This window comes from Aristolochia californica, unplaced genomic scaffold (genome assembly GCF_029961685.1).
Source record: "Aristolochia californica isolate CCGP_79_NKW_82.1479 unplaced genomic scaffold, dmAriCali1.0.hap1 SCAF_3, whole genome shotgun sequence".
Taxonomy (NCBI): Eukaryota; Viridiplantae; Streptophyta; class Magnoliopsida; order Piperales; family Aristolochiaceae; genus Aristolochia; species Aristolochia californica.
Window position 1 is genome coordinate 40,569,497 of NW_027181992.1, and position 18,833 is coordinate 40,588,329.

Genomic DNA, 18,833 nt, shown 5'->3' on the forward strand with positions numbered 1-18,833 from the left:
CTCTTCATGGCAAAACTCCTTCTATAAACAACTTCTTGAATGGATGACATAACTACTTGGATCCTAAACTCCAAGCTCATATACCATGTAGAAGTTAGGATTTAGACGTGAGAGACAAGAGTTTGGATAAAGGAAAGGGGAAAATACGTCAAGGGAGAAGAGAGGGTGGATGGTCGATTTCTGACAGAGAAGAGAAGGCTGGAATGTCTTACCTCTTAGCCAAAGCTTTTATTTATAGTGTTACAATGCCCTTAGGGCTACAACTCAATAGATTAAAAGACATAATCAAACAATGTATTTACATCTTTATGCCATCCTTATAGAACTTATCATAAATTACCACTTTGTCACTCCTTTGACGTGTGAGCTTCTAGCCTTGAGCTTATGGGCTTGAGCCTATCTTCCAACATTTTACAACCAATATGTGAGATCCTCCAAGGTCAGATTAAAATTTAGCACATAGACATACTAAACAAATTATGATAAGTAAAGTAGGGATCCTATCATACTTCTATAGTGTATTTCATTTATGACCCTACCTGAGTTGTCCGCATAAAGTTTCAAGGATGAACTCATGAGTATGCTATTAACTTAAGATTTTCAATATTGAATCTCTTAAGAAAACCTTTAGTGTATTTAGATTGATTTATGAAAATTCCATTTTCGGTATGCATCACTTGAAGTCCAAGGAAGCATGTGAACTCACCCATTGAACTCATTTAAAATCCATTCTTCATTACACTAGCAAATTCTTGATATTGTAAGGGGTTTGTTGAACCGAAAATGATATCATCTATATAAATTTGAATAGTAATCATCAAGTTGTGTAAGGAGGTTTACATATTGACTAATATCGACAAAATTGGATGACTGACTGGTTGGTCCGATTTGTGATATCAAGTCCAATTCGATAATCAATATATGAAGAGACTTGGAAAAAAAAATATTAGAGGGAATATTTGAAGTAGAAACCAACACTAGCATAGAAAACTCCCTAGAATAAAACTACCAAACTATTGGATTGTATTAAAATTTAATAAAGTAAAAAATAGATAACACTAATGGTAGCATCCCATTTTGGTCGAACCAATGGTTGAATCCGGTCTAACCCAGTTAGAATAAAACTAGTTATCCTACTGGTTTGATAACGGATTCAGTTTTAAAAACATTGATACTAACCTATTTCACTCTCTCTAAAGTTTGTGCTTTGTGGGACCTCCAGACCTACAAATACCATGATAAATTTGAACTTTCTTACCTGTTCCACAATGGCTTGAATGAGCTCCTTTTGTTTCATCCAGCTGCATGTGATGGGCACTGAAGTCAATTATAAGGGGTTGAGTTGCCTCAAGAGGTACCTAGAGTTGCTTGTCTTTTATGGATGGCCTTAAGAGTTGCCTAACCTGACTGAAGCCATCTGGCAGAAATTCGATTCGCCCGAGTTGGGATAAGGTTGAGTTGCCTCCATGTTTCGAACCTATGTAGCAGATCCTACCTTTCCACTTCGACTCCAGTCAATCTGTTAAAAATAAAAAATAAAAAATCCCCTTTGATGATGCTTGAAGAGAGAATCTCAGTCTAATCCACCTCTAAATAAAACAAAAATATCTTCGAGTCTTCAAGGTTCTTCCTTCTCCCCTTAGACATTGCTTACATAATTACACCAAAATGCCAATTAACAGAGGCAATAAAACAAATGTAGACATTTGGATACTACTACGCTTATTGAAATTCTGTGTACAAGTTTCATCAAAACAACATATGAGAACGATTTCATACTCGAGTAAAATAAGGATGCCATACTGGTAGGCAGATAAAGGCAACAGGAGCCTAGAAGCATAGAAAACATGTTAGGCAAAGAGGTTTTTCCTTACATGTTGGACAAAAATTACCTACATTATTACACGTATAAAAACACCATTCACAACTACATGAACAGCAGCAAGGCGAGCAGGAGCATTTTGGGAGATGACAACATGGTCGGAAGGAAGAGCTCTCCAAGTTGCAGCAGTGGCACTGGCAGCAGCAGCGGCACCGGCACCGGCACCGGCAGCAATGGTGCGAACAGCAACAGTGACAGTTCTTCAGTGAATTGCAGTTGCATTTTGGCCTTTGACAGAGTGAGCAGCCATTACAGCAGCAAAGCCATGAGAAGTTCCAACAAGTCTTTGAACTGTCCAAATGCAAACTTAGTATAATCATAACTGCAAATCTAACAAAACCATCATGGTCGAAATATAAATTTTACATAAAAATTAATATTACACACTTGTTTTGTGTTTATAAAACAAATGCATACACTAGTAAACCAGAGAATACTCAAAATTTGAGAACTTAGGAAAAAGGCTAGTAAAATCATTCTGCTCGGGAAAAAAGGATAGCAATAGATGTCCATGCTCATTTGAATTGTAGCTGTTGACATCAAAGATCCTGATGATCTAGTAAGAAAGGCACTAAAATAAAACAAATAGTCACAGTCCTTAGTTTTCTAAAATTAGAATCTCTTCTAATTGATTGAAGCTCCAATAAAAAGTCATTACAATCAACTGGCCAAAGAATGCATCTTATCTTCACAGAAGAGTCCCGGAAGCTGTCTATTTCTGTTGTTCCAAGGTGTTGTGGAAGGACAGGTATAAGAAAACTTTCGACTCCTGAACCAATACCCAGAGCCCAGAGAAATAAATCATCATCCACATGGACGCTCATTGCCAAGGAAAGAGATCATTCACCTCCAGCCCTTGTCAACAAACTGAATCAGCTGAAACTGAATTCCAGACTCCAATCAAATTATTTATTCGGTACTTGTCCTCTGCCCTAGTTGAAGCAGATAGAAACTCCGCATAGTAACTTCTAGATATACTGTAGATGGCATAGAAAAACATGGATTTATCCATGAACATCTTGTTGAAGGAGACTTCTTTTCCATACAATTCGCTATTGGCATGAGGTTTATCCTCTCTTACCTTTGAATTATTTGTTCTCAATTAACAAACCTTACACCTCAGAAGTAAGGGTGGCAGGAGGAGAGAGCTCAAATAAGAATATGAGTAAAATATCACTTTCTCAACATTGTAATAGCAAAAATAACTTAATTTTATGTACTATATCAAAGCCACCCATTAAATGTGAACCAGCATGCTTTTTAAATTGAAGGGAGGAATAAACAGCTAACTATTCTTTATAACAAGGTAACAATTGTCAACACATCTACAGTTTCCATATTGTAAATAAATTTCACTTGCATAATTGCTGCATTATTTCAACAAAGAGAAGGAACTACCACAAATATGCCAAAAGTAGCTACAATGGCGTTAGAACAAATGGTACTTGCAACAACGATAAGAATGCTAAGAAGAAAGATGATGGGCAATGAAAAGTACCATAGCCACTTCCAGATGCGAGCTGATCTGTGAACCTTCAGGTTTCTGCTCAAAACATGAATTAAGACAGATTATCAACAGAGAGAGAGAGAGAGAGAGAGAGAGAGAGAGAGAGAGAGAGATTGAGAAAACATACAGGGGTATCAAAGGATCTTGGTTTTTCCCTACGAATTCATCAATCCTGTCACCAAAGAAGACAAGTTTCATCATCAGGAAAACTATCTTCAATGGCCAGGTATGCAAGTTCTCTTGCACGAAACAAGTCAATTCAATGTGTGAAACATACTCTTTGCAACATTTAGAGGCCGGATGAAGAGTATCAAGAAACTGTAAGTCCTCCTGCATGAAACAACAGTAGATATAAAAATATAACTCCTCCAGAACTGACTGGAAAAAGAATAACTAATGAGTGTAAAAAGGAAAAAAGGCATATGGACCTAAATCCACATAACCTTAGGGACACCTAAATTTCAATTTAACCATTAAATTTGAATAGAACGACTTAAAAATGCTTTCTTCTTATTCTACATTTATTTAGAATCTTATGCATTCATGTTAATGTTCATTTCAATTTCTTTTGTATATCAATCTCTAATAATAACATGAAAATAATAGTGTGTAATTGCAATATAATAAAGTAAAATGGCATTCTTATAAATAGCATAATTTTTTCAAAGAAGAAAATGTTGAGTGTAACCAAAGTTGGCTGGACTTGAATCCAGCCTCCTTTCCCTCTTGTAAAAACGAAGCACAACTTAAAACCATGTTAATTTTACCTTCAGGAAAAACATAATAACACCATCCAAAGATTCAAAAATTTATACAATGTCTTTGTTGATCAGACTTTTTTTTCTTTTTTATTGTAATTAGACTTCACTATATCAACAAAATTTTAAAAGTTTTTCATCTGAAGAGGTTGAGCCAAAGAGGCTGCCTTCTCCATGGTTCCTGGAATTCACTACAAATTGTTCTATATATGCCACAAACTGTAATAAATTTCTAACTTAGTGTACAAACTCATACAATAGTCAATCAAACCACAAAATTATCCATCCATTACCAAAATGCAACATCAAACTGACCACTTTTAACTAACATCAATTGGACTTACAACCTGTGCCACCAAATACTGTGAGTGTACAGTAACAGTTGACAACAAAAGCCATTTAAACTGAAGGACGAGTAGGAGGTCCATTTTATTTGTGAATCATCATGATACCTTCTAAGGTGATACAAATATTTATACACTTTTATATACAGATACAAGCTAAAGCTCTTTCCATCAAAAGTGACACTGTATCCCATCTTGATAACCTGTACAAAATTATATGTTAGTCTAAAAATTCATAATATGTAATATTATAAATGAGTAAAATTTGTTCATGTTAATTCATGAAGAAATTATTTTTGGGATACAGCACAGAATCAGAATCAAGACATTCAAGAGTCACGGTCTTCTCATCTAAAAGCAGGGAGTAAGGATTTATTTTTTGCACCATAAAACTTCCTTAAACGAGACAATTCTTCTTACTCCAGTAATTCCAAATTAAGAAGATATCGTAATCCAAAACTGATTAGCACATCTGAAATAACAGATCAGCTTCTTAAAGTCTGATGACATGAGGAGAACCTGATCTGTATAACAATTGCATATCTTCATCAGTAGCTGAACAGGCACCAAGGTTTTAGGCTTGTAAATTTTAACTCATTTAGACCTCATTTGCCCAAACACAGCTGCCTTCACAATACAGTAAGATACTTAGAATTAAGACCATCTCTTATTTAAACTACTGAAATACCACTTCAAATGATTTTGGATAATTTCCTTTACAACCCCTTTAGATGCTGTAATTCCAAATATGGCTAACTAGATTCCACATTTTTGAATATGACAAAATTCCAAATACTGCCAAATGAAACCTTTAATTAGGGGTAATATGGTAAATAAAAAATAGGGTAAATTTCAAATACGGCCCTATTAGATATTGTATTTCTAAATGTGGCCTATTAGACGCCTCAATTCAGAAGACTGCCTTCTAATTTGAATCTAACGTAAAACTAAGGAAACACAATAATAGATCTGAACAAAAAGTTAAAATTATACTTTCAAAAGTTTTATTTTATATTTTGTTAAAATAATTATCATTATTATTTTATTGAAAAAAAAACTTCTCTTTTACATGTGAGTAGAATTAAAGAGAGCATCCTTCCCTCCCTCTCGACCGGCAAGAGAGGGTAGGTTAGAAACTAATACTGAAATTTGAATGAGCAAAATTGGCAAAAAAAAAAGTATAAAATCAAGTTCTAACAATACATCCACTCAACCAACCAAAGAATATTCAAACAGCCCATTCAAAAAAAAAAAAAAAAATCCAAGCAAAATAAGCCAGAAAGCACACCATCTGAATAGCCTAGAAGCATCCATTTGACTGGAATGAGAGACAAAGCTCTCGGGAAGCAACCGTCGAAGCCAAAATTCGAATGGCTAGTAGACCGCCCTGTCTAGAAGGAAACATAGAAGTCATCCATTCAAACTTCATAAAGCTAACAATTCAACTAGTTCAGAGAGAGAATATTCTCGGGTGAGATCTGTTCATCAAGACGTTCAAATGACCGGTAAGGCTAAGCGTAGAATAATGCAACCAGAAAAAGATCCTTCAAACAGACAAGAGAGAGAAGAGGCTTTGTAGTCAACTAGTCATATGGCCGAACAAATTGAAAAATCAAAAAGAAACATTTTATGAAGACCAATTGAACTGACCACATACATTCCAATGACCCACTCCAAATACTTGTGGGAGAAGCTTCAAAGCTGCAATTCGACTACTATAGGTCTCCGAAATTTTCAACTTAACATTCAACTCAAATCAATAATATTAAGCATTTCTCTGTGATTTTTAACATGCGATTTGGTGGATTTTTGCTTAAGGACAAAGAGTCATTCTCTAAGAAAAATGGCCAGATCATTTCAAAAAAAGAAAAATGGAAAGAAATGGCTAGTTTTTGTACTGTTCAATTGAGCTCTAGTTAATCGATTTTGGACCCCCAACTATTTACCAAGCATTGCTACAGTTAATCAAAGTGTTTTTGAGCTCTCCCATGCATTCAAACAATCTGTAAATTTCAAATTAAAAGAACAAAGGCCAAAATAAGGAGGTTCTCAAAAAACTAAGTAAATGTGTTTATTTTGAAATTTATTTTTTGTGCTTAGGATGTTTTTTGTTGAACATAGTTGCTTATACTTTGAAATCATTTAATTTGAGTTTAGCATAATTTTTGGCAGTGAATCTTTAAATTAAGACTCTTAATTGGGGCTTTTCCACAGTTTTTTTTTTTTTCAAAACTCTCGTCATTGAGTTTTAAATCTCATCAGCCTACTCTTTGAAAACTTTTTTGAGATTGAATTTGAGCAATTATTTGTTGTGGTAGAATCACCTAGAACTAGGTGTACTCATTTATGCTTTAATTATTGTATATTTTCCTATTAAGAGTTTTTTTGTTCAAGAATTGTAAAGCAAGAAATCCTTGCAATTTGTAAATCAATCAATTAAAGCTTTGATAAGCTTATTGGTAGCTGAAAGTCCCTACTTGGGTCTAGGTGTTTGTACCTAGTTGTTGCTAACCAAATGTCCATGTGCGACTACATGCACTTATTTAGAACTCTGTGGTTTACTGCTGTAGATATCATTTGGTTGTAAGCATAGTGAATTAATTATGAGATGTAAACACATTGGGAGTGGATAAGCAATCTGCAGAGAGGCTTGTAAATCATGATAACACTACTTGCAGTTGCATGCTATGACTGTTTTTAGGTGTTGTATGCTTGGTTGTTAGGGAGATCTTTTAAACTAAATTTGAAAAATAGTCATAAAATTTGATAAACACCCCCCACCCCTCTAGGTTCATCCTTGTAAGACCTAACAAGTGGTATTAGTGCAAATATGCTCTGAACTGACTAGTTTCAAGTAGAATATCAAAGATCCATGTTAAAGTTGTAACTATCAAGGGTAATTTAGTCATTTGACATACATGTATTCTCCCTGAATGAGTAGGATAGCATTTACCCTGTTATGGTGGATGTTAGGGTAAATTGTCAGATGTATGTCTTGTCTTTTAGGAGATATAAGTAGGTCAACCTAGAGGGGTATTTTTGACATCGTATGACATTGTAATTGCTCTCCCCTCTTCTTCTAAGTTTGCACAATTTCCAGAAAGAATATTTTTCTAATTCTCTGTTAATTGGAGTTATAAACATTAGATTTTTTTCACCTGTTTTGTATGATAAACTTAGGGTTGATGGTTTGTGTTATTAATTGAATAGGTTTATGAGTTTTTTGTGTCCTTAGAGGGTTGTTTGTGTTCTCTATCCCAATCTTGTGCCAGTGCAAAGCTTCCATACTTGGAGCATATCCACATCATCTTCATTAGGGCTGACACTGATGTCAGCCCTAATTTCTTCTACTACTGATTCACTTGGATACAACATAATAACAGTGTAATCATATCATTTGTGTTTTTGAATGCCCTAAGTTTTCATCCTATGTGGAAGCCACACCATGTGTGCAAGTTATTCGGTATATTTTTATTGGTTATGGGTTGAATTTCATTTCTTGAAATGCATTCTGTGTTATTTGACGTGCTCTACGTAGTAATCATGTTTGATTTGGGCAAAGTTGTCTCCTTAATGAAGGAATGAGTATATTCATAAGGGAAAGATATAACTGTTGTTAATTCGGTTTTCAAACAAAAATAGTTATTATTACATAGAAACTGATTGGTGTAAATTATTTGAGTTGATCAAGATCCATAAAAATTTACTTGAAAACCACGAGGAAAGCCAAATATCTGAAGGATGATCCTCCTTAGCCACTTACAGACAATTGGGAAGTAAAGAACAATTATGGATATAAAAGGAAATCGAAAGGGCAATCTTGGGCATCGCTTGCGACCGGGCACCGGGTCCAGATGGATTCAACGGTGAATTCTACAATCAAGCTTGGCCAACTATTAAGGAAGATATTTCTCTGATGGTTGAGGATTTTTTTAAGAATGGCATCTCCTTCAATAGTATGGGCGCTTCTTTCGTTTCTATGGTCCTCAAGAAGAGAAATGTTGAAACCCCTGGTGACTTTCGACCTATCAGTTTGATCTCGAGAACTTACAAAATTATTGCCAGACTTCTTGCAAACCGGCTCAAGACAATGCTCCCACTAGTTATCAATCATGGTCAGAGTGCATTCTTGAAAGGCAGAAACATTTTGGACTCCACTATGACGGCTCATGAGCTGATTGATCACTTTACCGTTCAAAGAAATCAATGTTTGCACTGAAGCTGGATTTAGAAAAACTTTTGACCGGGGTAAATTGGACCCTTTTGGACGACCTCAAGGGTCGCATGGGTTTTAGAGATCGTTGGAGATACTGGATCAGGAGTTGCCTGTCCTCCCCAACTTATTCTTTTGTCCTAAATGGAACTGCTTGCGGGTGTTTTAAAGGTTCGAGGGGATTGAGACAGGGAGACCCCCTCTCCCCTCTCCTTTTCAACATTGTGGCGGAATTTATGTCTGCTATGTTCTTCTCAGCCAAGGAATGTGGATGGCTAAACCCAATCAGCAACTCCTCGACTTTCAATATCCCTATCCTCCAATATGCAAATGACACTTTGATATTCAGAGCAGGAACTATGGACAACATCAGAAAAGTTAAGGCAGTTCTGGGACTCTTCTAAATTTGCTCAGGTCAGAAAGTAAATTGGGGGAAAACCTCCTTGGTCGGGTTCAATATCAACCCAAACACCCTCTTGAAAATGGCTGAAGTCCTTGGTTGCTCAATCACATTCACCCCCTGCACCTACCTCGATCTCCCTCTGTTTTTCGTGCTACATTTGCAAAGACCTCTAGACTCCAGTTAAAATATGGAGATGTGTTTTGCCTCCTGGAAGGGTCGATTACTTAGCAAGGCAGGAAGGCTAACCCTTTTAAAATCAAGCATTTCTGGCATCCCAAATCATTATCTATCCTTCTTGCCTTGCCCAACTTTTGTTTGCCGACAGTTGGATAAGATGAAGAAGTGTTTTCTTTGGAGAGGAACCAGCTCAAAATTCAAATACCATTTGGTCAGTTGGAGGATGTTTGCCTCCCAAAGACCCTTGGAGGCCTCGAAATCCGACTTACCAGAGACATGAATCATGCCCTACTCCTAAAATAGATTTGGAGTCTCAACTCAGCTGCTCCAAACCTTTGGAAAGATACGGTGCTATAAAAGCTCGGCCTTACTTCGATTTGGTGGACCAAAGGGGGCAATAGAAGGCTTTTATCTCCTATTTGGAGATATCTATATTTCCTTATCCCATTTTTTTCCTCGGTTGTTTGATTCTATGTGGGAAATGGCCAAAATATTAGATTCTGGGAAGACTGGTGGTCGGGTGATATGCCTCTTCAGAAATCTTTTCCCATCCTCTTCAGAATTTCAAGATTGAGGAGAATTACCATTGTTGAAGTCGCCAATAATGGGGGATGGAATATTCAACCTCATCATGGTCTATCGGACCTTGAAGCTCTGGAAGCCAGTCGCCTTTGGAAGCCTTACAGCCGACCAGAATGCAAGCAAACAGAACAGATAAATTAATTTGGTGGCCGGATAAGAGTGGCTCTTTCTTAGTCTCCTCCGCCTATCTTGTTATACGAGATTGGACCGCACATGGTCCCAAGCATTCAGTGAAATTCACATGGCATCTCAGCGCTCTCCCCAAAGTAAAATTCTTCATGTGGAGTGCTTGCCTCAACAAAATTCTCTCTGCTGACAATCTCATAAATCGTGGCCAGCTAGAGGTGGATTCCATTTGCCCTTTCTGCCATGTCGTTGAAGAAACCATTAGCCACCTGTTCCTCCTATGCCCTTTCTCTTGGCAGATCTGGACATCAATTATCAGTCAAATTGGACTCCAACTCTGCTTCCCTACGGACTTTCCCGCAACCTACCGAATGCTTGCTAGGACTCCTGTCCTCGGTCTTGGAAAAATGATGATCTCGGTTTGCTCCGCTTTTATTCCGTGGGGTCTCTGGTTAGAGTGCAATCAAAGGAGATTCAATGCCAAGTTCAACTCTCAAGAAAGAGTCGTAGAAACTATCTCCGTAAATATTGCTACTTGGCTCCACTCTCGAAAAGCCTTCTCCCCCTTGTAGGAATCTTCTATCAGAAATAATTGGAGATGTCTTGATTAGCTTCATACTTCTTCGAAGCCCCCTGTTAATTTTGGGTGGACCCCGCCGCCTGTTGGTGTCCTTAAATTAAACTTTGACGGATCCTCTTTCGACAACCTTGGTTTAGCTGGTTTTGGCGGAGTGATTCATGACTCTCTTGGGAACCAGATCATCTCATTTTCCGGACTCTCGGTATTGCAGATTCCATGACAGCCAAACGCCACAACCTGCTTAAGGGCTCCGCGTTTTTCGTGATCATTGCTCTGGGCCCATTCTCATTGAGGGAGACTCAATGGTTGTGATCGGCTGGTGTGAATACTCCTCAGCACATCTGTGGCGCCATTGAGACACCTTTTTTGAAATTATGGAAATTGTCAATTTATTTGACTGTTTTTGGTCTCTCATTCCGAGATCAGCAAATTTTATGGCTGATGTTTTAGCCAAGCAGGGAGCTCCCTTGCAATCTCTTGTTGTTAGGAGTTAGCTCCTCCTTTTTGGTTCTCGTAATAAAATCACCTTTCATAAAAAAAAATAGTATGTATATAAGATCTAAATGGAACATCATGAATTGTAAGACTTCCAAGTAAATTTGGATTGTCCTCGATTCCTTATATGCTCAAGAGAACAATTTTTTAAGACTATATTAGTTATACATTCAGTTGTTTACCTTGAAGAAGGGAGATAGACCTGTTGTGGAATATTTTAGTGAAATGCAAGGATTCTATAGGAGATTGAAATTTATCATTAGTTACTACAAATGAAATAGATCTTCGGAAATAGAGAGGTGATGTTGCTAAATTTCTAGATGGTTTGGACTCAAAGTATAATGCAATTCGAGCTCAAATTCTTGCACTAACTGATGTACCATCATCCCTCACCAAGGTATTAATTTGAGTTTGTCAAGCTGAACTTGTACTAGTTCATTCTAAAAAAGATACAGAGGTAGCTGCGTTTTTTTATCAGCAAGCACAATATCACATAGAAACACCAACAAGCATTAACGAGGTGGTCATGGTTGAGACAAAGATGTCTCTAGCCGTGGCAAAGGTCGTGAAGGTAGTGGTGAGAGGAAGTGTGCTTATTATAGGTTGCACCAATCAAATGTTATAGAAGATGGGAAAGCCTTGACTACTAGTATTGTTGGCATTCTTCTTGGTGCACCTCACAGCTTCATCAACTAGCTCAGCACATGGCTCAGTTGGCTACTATCTCATCATCCGTGAGCCAAAGTATCTCTACCACCGTAGCTACTATGGCTAGTTCAAGTAAGTTCGCATTCAATGTGGGTCCAATTTCTCCTTGGATCATTGATTCGGGTGCATCTACCAGGTACGTCTTAAATGTTTTCATCTCTCAATCAGTCCTAATAATTTAGAAATGCAACATTGGCAGATGGTTCTCTTTCCTCTGTTAATGGAGTTGGGACAGTTTTGCCTACCACTTCCTTATCCCTAGAATCTGTTTTATTTATTCCTAAATTCTCAGTTAATTTATTGTTTGTGAGCCAACTTACAAAGTCATTAGTGTTCCATAACCTTTTTTCCTACGTATTGTGTCTTTTAGGACATTCAAACGAGGAAGATGATTGGTATAGGACATGAGAGTGAAAAGCCTCTACTACTTGCTTGCAAGGTTCCGTAAAATTCGTCCTCCTCAGCACTCCTTATAGTGGCACTTGAGGCTAGGACATCCATCTCCATAGAAGCTTAGACCGTTGTTTACAAAGTTACCTACTACCTTGTCTTTTAAATGTGATTCATGTTAGCTATGGAAACACCATAGAACCAGTTTTTCTTCTCGTCCACAACATAGCCAGAGTTTATTTGAGTTAGTTTATTCAAATGTATGGGGTCCATATCATGTTCCTAGTCTTTTCAATCATTAGTATTTTTTTTCTTTTATTGATAATACATTAGGTCTATGTGGGTTATCTAGTTCAAGATAAGTCTAAAGTTTTTTAAGGTCTATGTGGGTTATCTACTTCGAGATAAGTCTAAAGTTTTTTATGTATTCCTCAAGTTTTATAATGAAATAAAGAACCAAATTCTGCTTGAGATTCTTCTACTGTATGAGATTGTCGTTATTTGCATGCCTTGCTGTTTCTTGGTCCACATTCTGGTCAATTTTGTGGATCATTGGTTGGTTTTTTTTTTTTTTTTTTTTTTTGTTATGATTCTGCTTCTTTCTATCCCCTTCTTGTTGTCAAAACACTGGTCAATTTCTTTCTTGAGTACTGAGTAATGTTTTTACAGAAATAGGTTGTTTAACCTCTAGTATTTCTTTAGTTCGCCATTTTTATATTTCTCCAGAGCAATGCTTATAAACCCACTACTTACAAAGAACAGAAGTACGCCCAACACCCTAAGTCAAGTCCTTTCACTCACCCAAGTGATTGTTTTCTGAGTTACCCTTATAGTATTGAATAATCTCTTTCCATGCCTTAAAATTGGGCTTTTCTATCTTTGAAATTGAGCAAAGTTTATTTTAGACTTTAACCATTTTGATTGGTCTATGGAGTCTTGTCATTTGGCTAGTGGTAGAATGAAAAAGAATCAATTTCCATTTTATGTTCCATTATAAAAAGAAACATAAAACGCAAATTTATTATCACTTCTTGCCTGCCACATGAACTTCGAGCCAAGTCTGAAATTTTCGTGTATGATTCCATGGGCTTTACTATTTATCCAACATTGCTACAGAAAATCAAAGTGGGCCCTAGAGGTAGGCCTGAGCCTTGCTGAATGGGGGGCTAAGCTCCCCGTACCTTTCCTTCTCTCTCTAGCAATCGTCCTCTCTGACTAGAGATAAGAGGGAGAAGGGAGCAGGTCATCTTTCTTTCAGCAAGTGTCAGGAGATCTCTCTAGTTTGAGAGAGATGACCTCCCTCCTCTATCTTTTAGCGGCACCACCCTCCCTCCTCCCTGGCAAGGAAATGGGGACAGGCCCCTCCATACCCCCTTACACTACTTCTACGATGGAGTAGCTCATTGAAGAGAGGAGAAGAAGAGATAAAGGTCCTCCTCCACTCCGTGTATGAGGAACCACCACAATAGTGGATCCAACTTATTTTTTAATATTATTTTGGAACATAAAAATTAACAGTAGAAGGTAATTTACTAAATTTATTTATTAATTTAATTACCAGCTTGGACATAATTGCCTATTATATTCTAATGACAATGGCAATTTGGAAATAAGATATATAAAAGGCTTTATTAGGAAATACGACAACTAAGAGTGTTACAAATGGAAATTAACCATTGAAGTCTAAGAACATATCTGAATGGCCCACTATGAAATTTTTATATCTAAAAAACTCATTGACCAAATTTCATTTCAATATCCACTAAATGACGAAATTCACTAACACTAAGTTGGAAAATAAATCCAGGGGTATTTTGGTCATTTCATCACTTTTCATGTACATAGAACATATAAAATGGGAGATATAAAGAGATAAGGTTTGATTGTTTAAGTGAGGGCATTTTTTTAATTTACAAAGACCGCTTAGTTAAATAGAGGGAGGGGGGGGGGGGGGGGGAATGCCTTCTATCAATCTTCATCAATTTTTTAAGGGGCAATCTCTTGAAAAGAGGTCTTATCAAATCTCTCAGCTACTAGTTGGTAAAAACTCAAGTTTTTTTCCTTTTTTCTTTGCCATAACCCTATGGTTACTGGTTTTACTGATCCTTTATGATTTAATTGCCCTAAGAGGGTTTGTTTGATTCTCCTTGGGATGTGAACTATCTATACATTGTGTCATCATCTTTTAAAACTAACATCAGCCCTATTTAAGGGTTATTTGGTATTATGTTCTTGGACATTGGAGTTTATGCACTGATTAAAGTTGTTTGAAGTGCATACTCTTCTTGCCTTAACACTAAGTGGGGCCACACAGGCGATATTCTATGGAATACTTGGGAAGTGTTCTGGTGTTGATTTGTGACTTTATACATATAATATGATGGATTCTGGTGAAGTTATACCCCACCTAGAGAAACTGCAAGGTATGATGGAAAGGATACGATTTCTATTACTTCTGAGAGATTGACAGGGTCAAATTATCTCAATTAGGTCAAATCAGTTAGGATATACTTGAAGGCCAGAAATAATACTAAGTTCATTTGAGAAAATACTCGAGTTCCTACTAATGATGATTGGGAAGAGGAATACTCGAGTTCCTACTAATGATGATCGGAAAGAGGATAGACAAGTTATGACTTGGATTGTCAACAACATTGATTCTACACTGAGGAATCAAATAATGAACCATGAGACTACAAGGCTATGTGGGTATCCTCAGAGTCTTTGTATGCTCAGGAGAGCAATCTTTCGCAAGTGTATGAATTATACATCAACTTCTTTGGACTAAAAAGGGAAAACTAAACAATTACAAAATATTATTGTGCATTTATGGGTAGCTAGTAGGAGATAAATGTGTATCATCCATTCATTACGGATGAAACGGAAGAGTGGTGTGGTGGTTTGGGTTGTCCATGTTGATGATATTGTACTATCTAGAGATGATCTTGATAGCATTATAGAAGTTAAAAAGTATCTTGCCACACATTTTCAGATGAAAGATTTGGACTCCCTCAAATACTTCCTTGGTATTGAAGTAGCTTACAACAAGCAAGGTATTGTTCTCTTTCAAAGAATATATATATATTAGATATATTGTAGGAGTATAGTTTATTGGGAGCTTTAGACACTCTCATGGAAGTCAACCACAATCTCCATGACACCTAGAGTCCTAATCTCAATGACAGAACTCAATACCGATGATTGATAGGTAAATTGATTTATGCTACAATAACTAGGCCAAATATATCCTATGTTGTGGGAATTATGTACTTGTGTAGTCTGATGCAGATTATGTTGGGTGTAAGATGGATAGACAGTTGTGGCTAAGTCTAGTTGTAAAGGCAGAATATCAAACAATAGGTCACACAATTAGTGAACTATTGTGGATTAAGTTTGGTTTCTCTTTACTAGATCCTATGGTTATGAAGTTTGATAATCAGGCGGCCATCTTCATTACAAGCAATCTTATATTCCATGAGAGAACTAAACATATAAAGGTTGATTACTACTTTATTACAAATGCAGTTATCCAAGGAAATGTGAGATAACTCCTTATGTGAAATCGTCATACCAGTTAGGAGATGTATTTACCAAACTTTTAGAAATACGCGAACATGTGTCCATCTGTGACAAATTGGGATTTTCTCATATCAACTCTCTAACTTAAGAGGGAGTGTTAAAATATCATTTCAGGGGTATTTTAGTAATTTTTAATATTACATTTTTTCTTATATCATCTTTGTTAGACAGACAATGTCTTAATATGTCTACTGTTCAATTTTCATTCAATTTAGAGATATATTTTAGCAGATATGTAACTTTGTGTATTTAGGGGTATTTTTGTCCTTTTGTAAAGTTTCATTTAAAACCATGATTAAAAGAAAGGGGACAGGCATTTTTAGCACAAACTCCAAGGCAGCTTGGCTTCTATCCTCCAAAACTCTTTTCCTTCTTTTTTCTTCTATTTTCTCCCCAAAATCTTATATTTTTCAGTCGTGATTGTGATTAATTAGAAATCGGAGTTTATAGGAGTTGATTAAATAAGGGCGGAAGAAATACTTTCAGAGTTTCAGTCATGTAGTGGTTTTAGGAAATGAAATTAGGTCAATGGGCTTTTTAGATATTTCCTCTTTGTTTTTCTACGCTGACATGACGGCCACTGTTCTTCTTCGTCAGTCAGAAAACTTCTGTAATGCAATAATGATTTTACCGGCAACTAAATTTGCAATAAATCTTTAGACTAAACCAACACAGTAGGAACATAGCGTATATTAAACAAATAGAAAAGTGCACATTAACCGTCACTAAAGCATTACACAAATAACAAAGATGTAAAACACATAAGTGAGAGAAAGAGCAAAGAAGAGAGATCAAAGCGACAAAGAAAGGCCCAAATTTTCGACAAAATTTTGTAAAAAGAAAGATGGAAATTCTTCAAACTCATCAGTACCAGCCCAAATCTCACGTACACAAAATCGATTTGCCTTCCGTATCTATTTTGTAGCAAAGTATAAGGGAACTTATAGTAAAATTCAAGAACTAAAGGCGTACTCCACTCAGTAAAACGTTGGAATACTTGGAAAGTAAAACGCATTTAACCAGACGAAATTTAAAGTTAAAATAAAAGAAACCAAATCAAACGGGTGGGTGTGGACTGATGGAACTCACCTCCAAAAATCCTATCTCTCGGTTGAGGACCTGCAACTCTGCTTGTTTACGATGCCTCCCGCACAAATCAGGATACTTGGGCGGCGAACGAGGGGCTGGAATGGACAATGGGGAAGGCGCAGCGTACCTGGGGGAGGAGTTCGCCATGGTTCATTTAACGTCTATGGAGTACTTTCTGCTTCTGGACTTCGCAGCCGACTAAAAAGCGGCGAGAGAGGGGGAATAAACTGGGCTTCACAAGGCAAGGAGCAGGAGAGAGGGGAAAGAAATGGGGCATCCGACGTCAAGGTACGAGAGAGTCAGCAGCCGCAGTCTGCAACGAACGGCAGAAAGCAGCGAAAGCCTCAGAAGCATTTGAATGCGGTCATTTAAACGGGTTGGCAGAGACGCTGCAGTAGAATGAGAGCCCATCCGAGCAGAGAAACAAAAGACGCGCATTTTATTGCTCACGGCGAGCCTCCTGAAAAAGTAGGGTTACAAAAACCTGCAAATATCCGTACAGAACCATGCCAAGGAGTAGAGACTAGTGCAGCCGCCAGTGAGACGAAGAGAGAGAGAAAACAAGGCAGGCAGGACGCAGGTGATGAGCTGTATTTTGTAGCAGAGTCCAGTGCACAGGTTACATCACAGTCGAGAGAAGCGGCGGATTTCTGCCTCCTGAATCGGGCTACGGAGGGACGAGGATTGAGAGTGAAAGTTGAGTTAGTTTGCTCTCTCGATCGATCTCGATACTCGACATCCCTCTGGATTCTCTCTCTTTGTCCGTCTTCTCGTGTCGTCGTCCGAAGTGATGACGAAAGGCGATCCTCCGTACCTAAGACCGCACGTGACACTCGTATCCCGGAGGAAAACCAGTGTCCTATATATCATTGCAAACCGGAACCCCACAAATGTCCTTCGCCTAAAGCCACCGTCATCCTCCACGCGTCCAGTCTCCGACGAATTTCGCTGGCCTGAGAATTAAAAGTTTATCTTAGCTCGGCGGATTCGTGGACGTCATCTTTGACAGTAGACCAATGCAGATGTTGATGAAGGAACCAGTACTTCCTTTTCTCCCTTGGAAACCACCTGACGGCATACCTGGTTATAGCAATCAGGAATACAGCTTGTAGAGGCTTGCCCCAGAAGACGGACTGAGCATCTGCAACTTCGAATTAATTGTTTTGTTAACAGAGATAAAGAAATAAGAATCCGCGTTCTCTGCCTCGTTCTTCCGCGGCGTGCCAAAAGAGGAAGAATAAAAATAGTAACATCGTGGTCACGGACTAGACGAAGGTTTATTTTTCTCCAAAAACGCACGTACAAATTCCTCTAAAGGTTGCTCCGTACGAAAGATGAAGCCATTACAGGAAGTAAGAGAAAGAGGAGGGCGTAAATAGTGTAAACCGTAAAAAAAGTAAAAAGTAACGGAGAGCCCAGAGGCGTCTGAAGGTGACTGACGGACAGGGCCGATCGGGCGTCGAAGGGTCGCTGTCACACGCCACTGCGCTTTTCCTAACGTAAGACGACAGCAGACGAGTGAGGTGTCGACGTGAAAGGACTCTGGGGAAGACGCGAGAGGCGCTTTGAAGTACGATAAACGGTATCGCCGATCGATATCGTATATTGAATTATATGTCATGGATTTTAAATTAAAGTGTTACTATTTAAATATCAGTTAATACGGATGGATGATACCTAATATTATGTTATACCGAGACACAATGGCTGAGTCAATTACTCTGACTACTGAACCAATTAATTAGTCATTTAGTTACTTTTCAAGTTAAATGTTTAATTAACTGACTTAGTCATAGTAATTGATTAGTCAAATGTTTAATTAACTGACTCAGTTATAGTAATTGACTCCACCATGGTGTCTCTACCTGACTCAAATAAGTTATTGGATTCATAACATCTTTCAAATAAGTAAGAATCTTATTATAAAAATTTAAAGAATTATTTTTATAAATACTTCGAGTATTTTAGGATTTAAGGTTTAAGGCTTAGCATTTTACTCG

The 18,833-nt window shown here is 37.5% G+C and overlaps 1 protein-coding gene across 3 annotated transcripts; it reads right to left on the bottom strand.

Annotated features, from left to right (window-relative positions):
* Window positions 1-1,644: 1,644 nt before the first annotated feature.
* Window positions 1,645-17,947, bottom strand: LOC137959735 (guanine nucleotide-binding protein subunit gamma 4-like). Of its 3 annotated transcripts, XM_068807070.1 has the most exons (6): window positions 16,834-17,947; window positions 4,600-4,694; window positions 3,667-3,719; window positions 3,517-3,561; window positions 3,381-3,425; window positions 2,147-2,173 (listed from the first exon to the last, which is right to left on the bottom strand). In XM_068807070.1, the coding sequence occupies exons 1-4, from the start codon at window positions 16,978-16,980 to the stop codon at window positions 3,545-3,547; spliced, it is 312 nt and encodes a 103-aa protein (XP_068663171.1). In that variant the 5' UTR covers window positions 16,981-17,947; the 3' UTR covers window positions 2,147-2,173; window positions 3,381-3,425; window positions 3,517-3,544. The 3 variants fall into 3 exon arrangements, with proteins under 3 accessions (XP_068663170.1, XP_068663171.1, XP_068663172.1); XM_068807069.1 differs by lacking the exon at window positions 4,600-4,694 and having other exon boundaries at window positions 1,645-2,173; XM_068807071.1 differs by lacking the exons at window positions 2,147-2,173; window positions 3,381-3,425; window positions 3,517-3,561; window positions 3,667-3,719 and adding an exon at window positions 5,780-5,882 and having other exon boundaries at window positions 4,623-4,694.
* Between the last annotated feature and the right edge of the window lie 886 nt (window positions 17,948-18,833).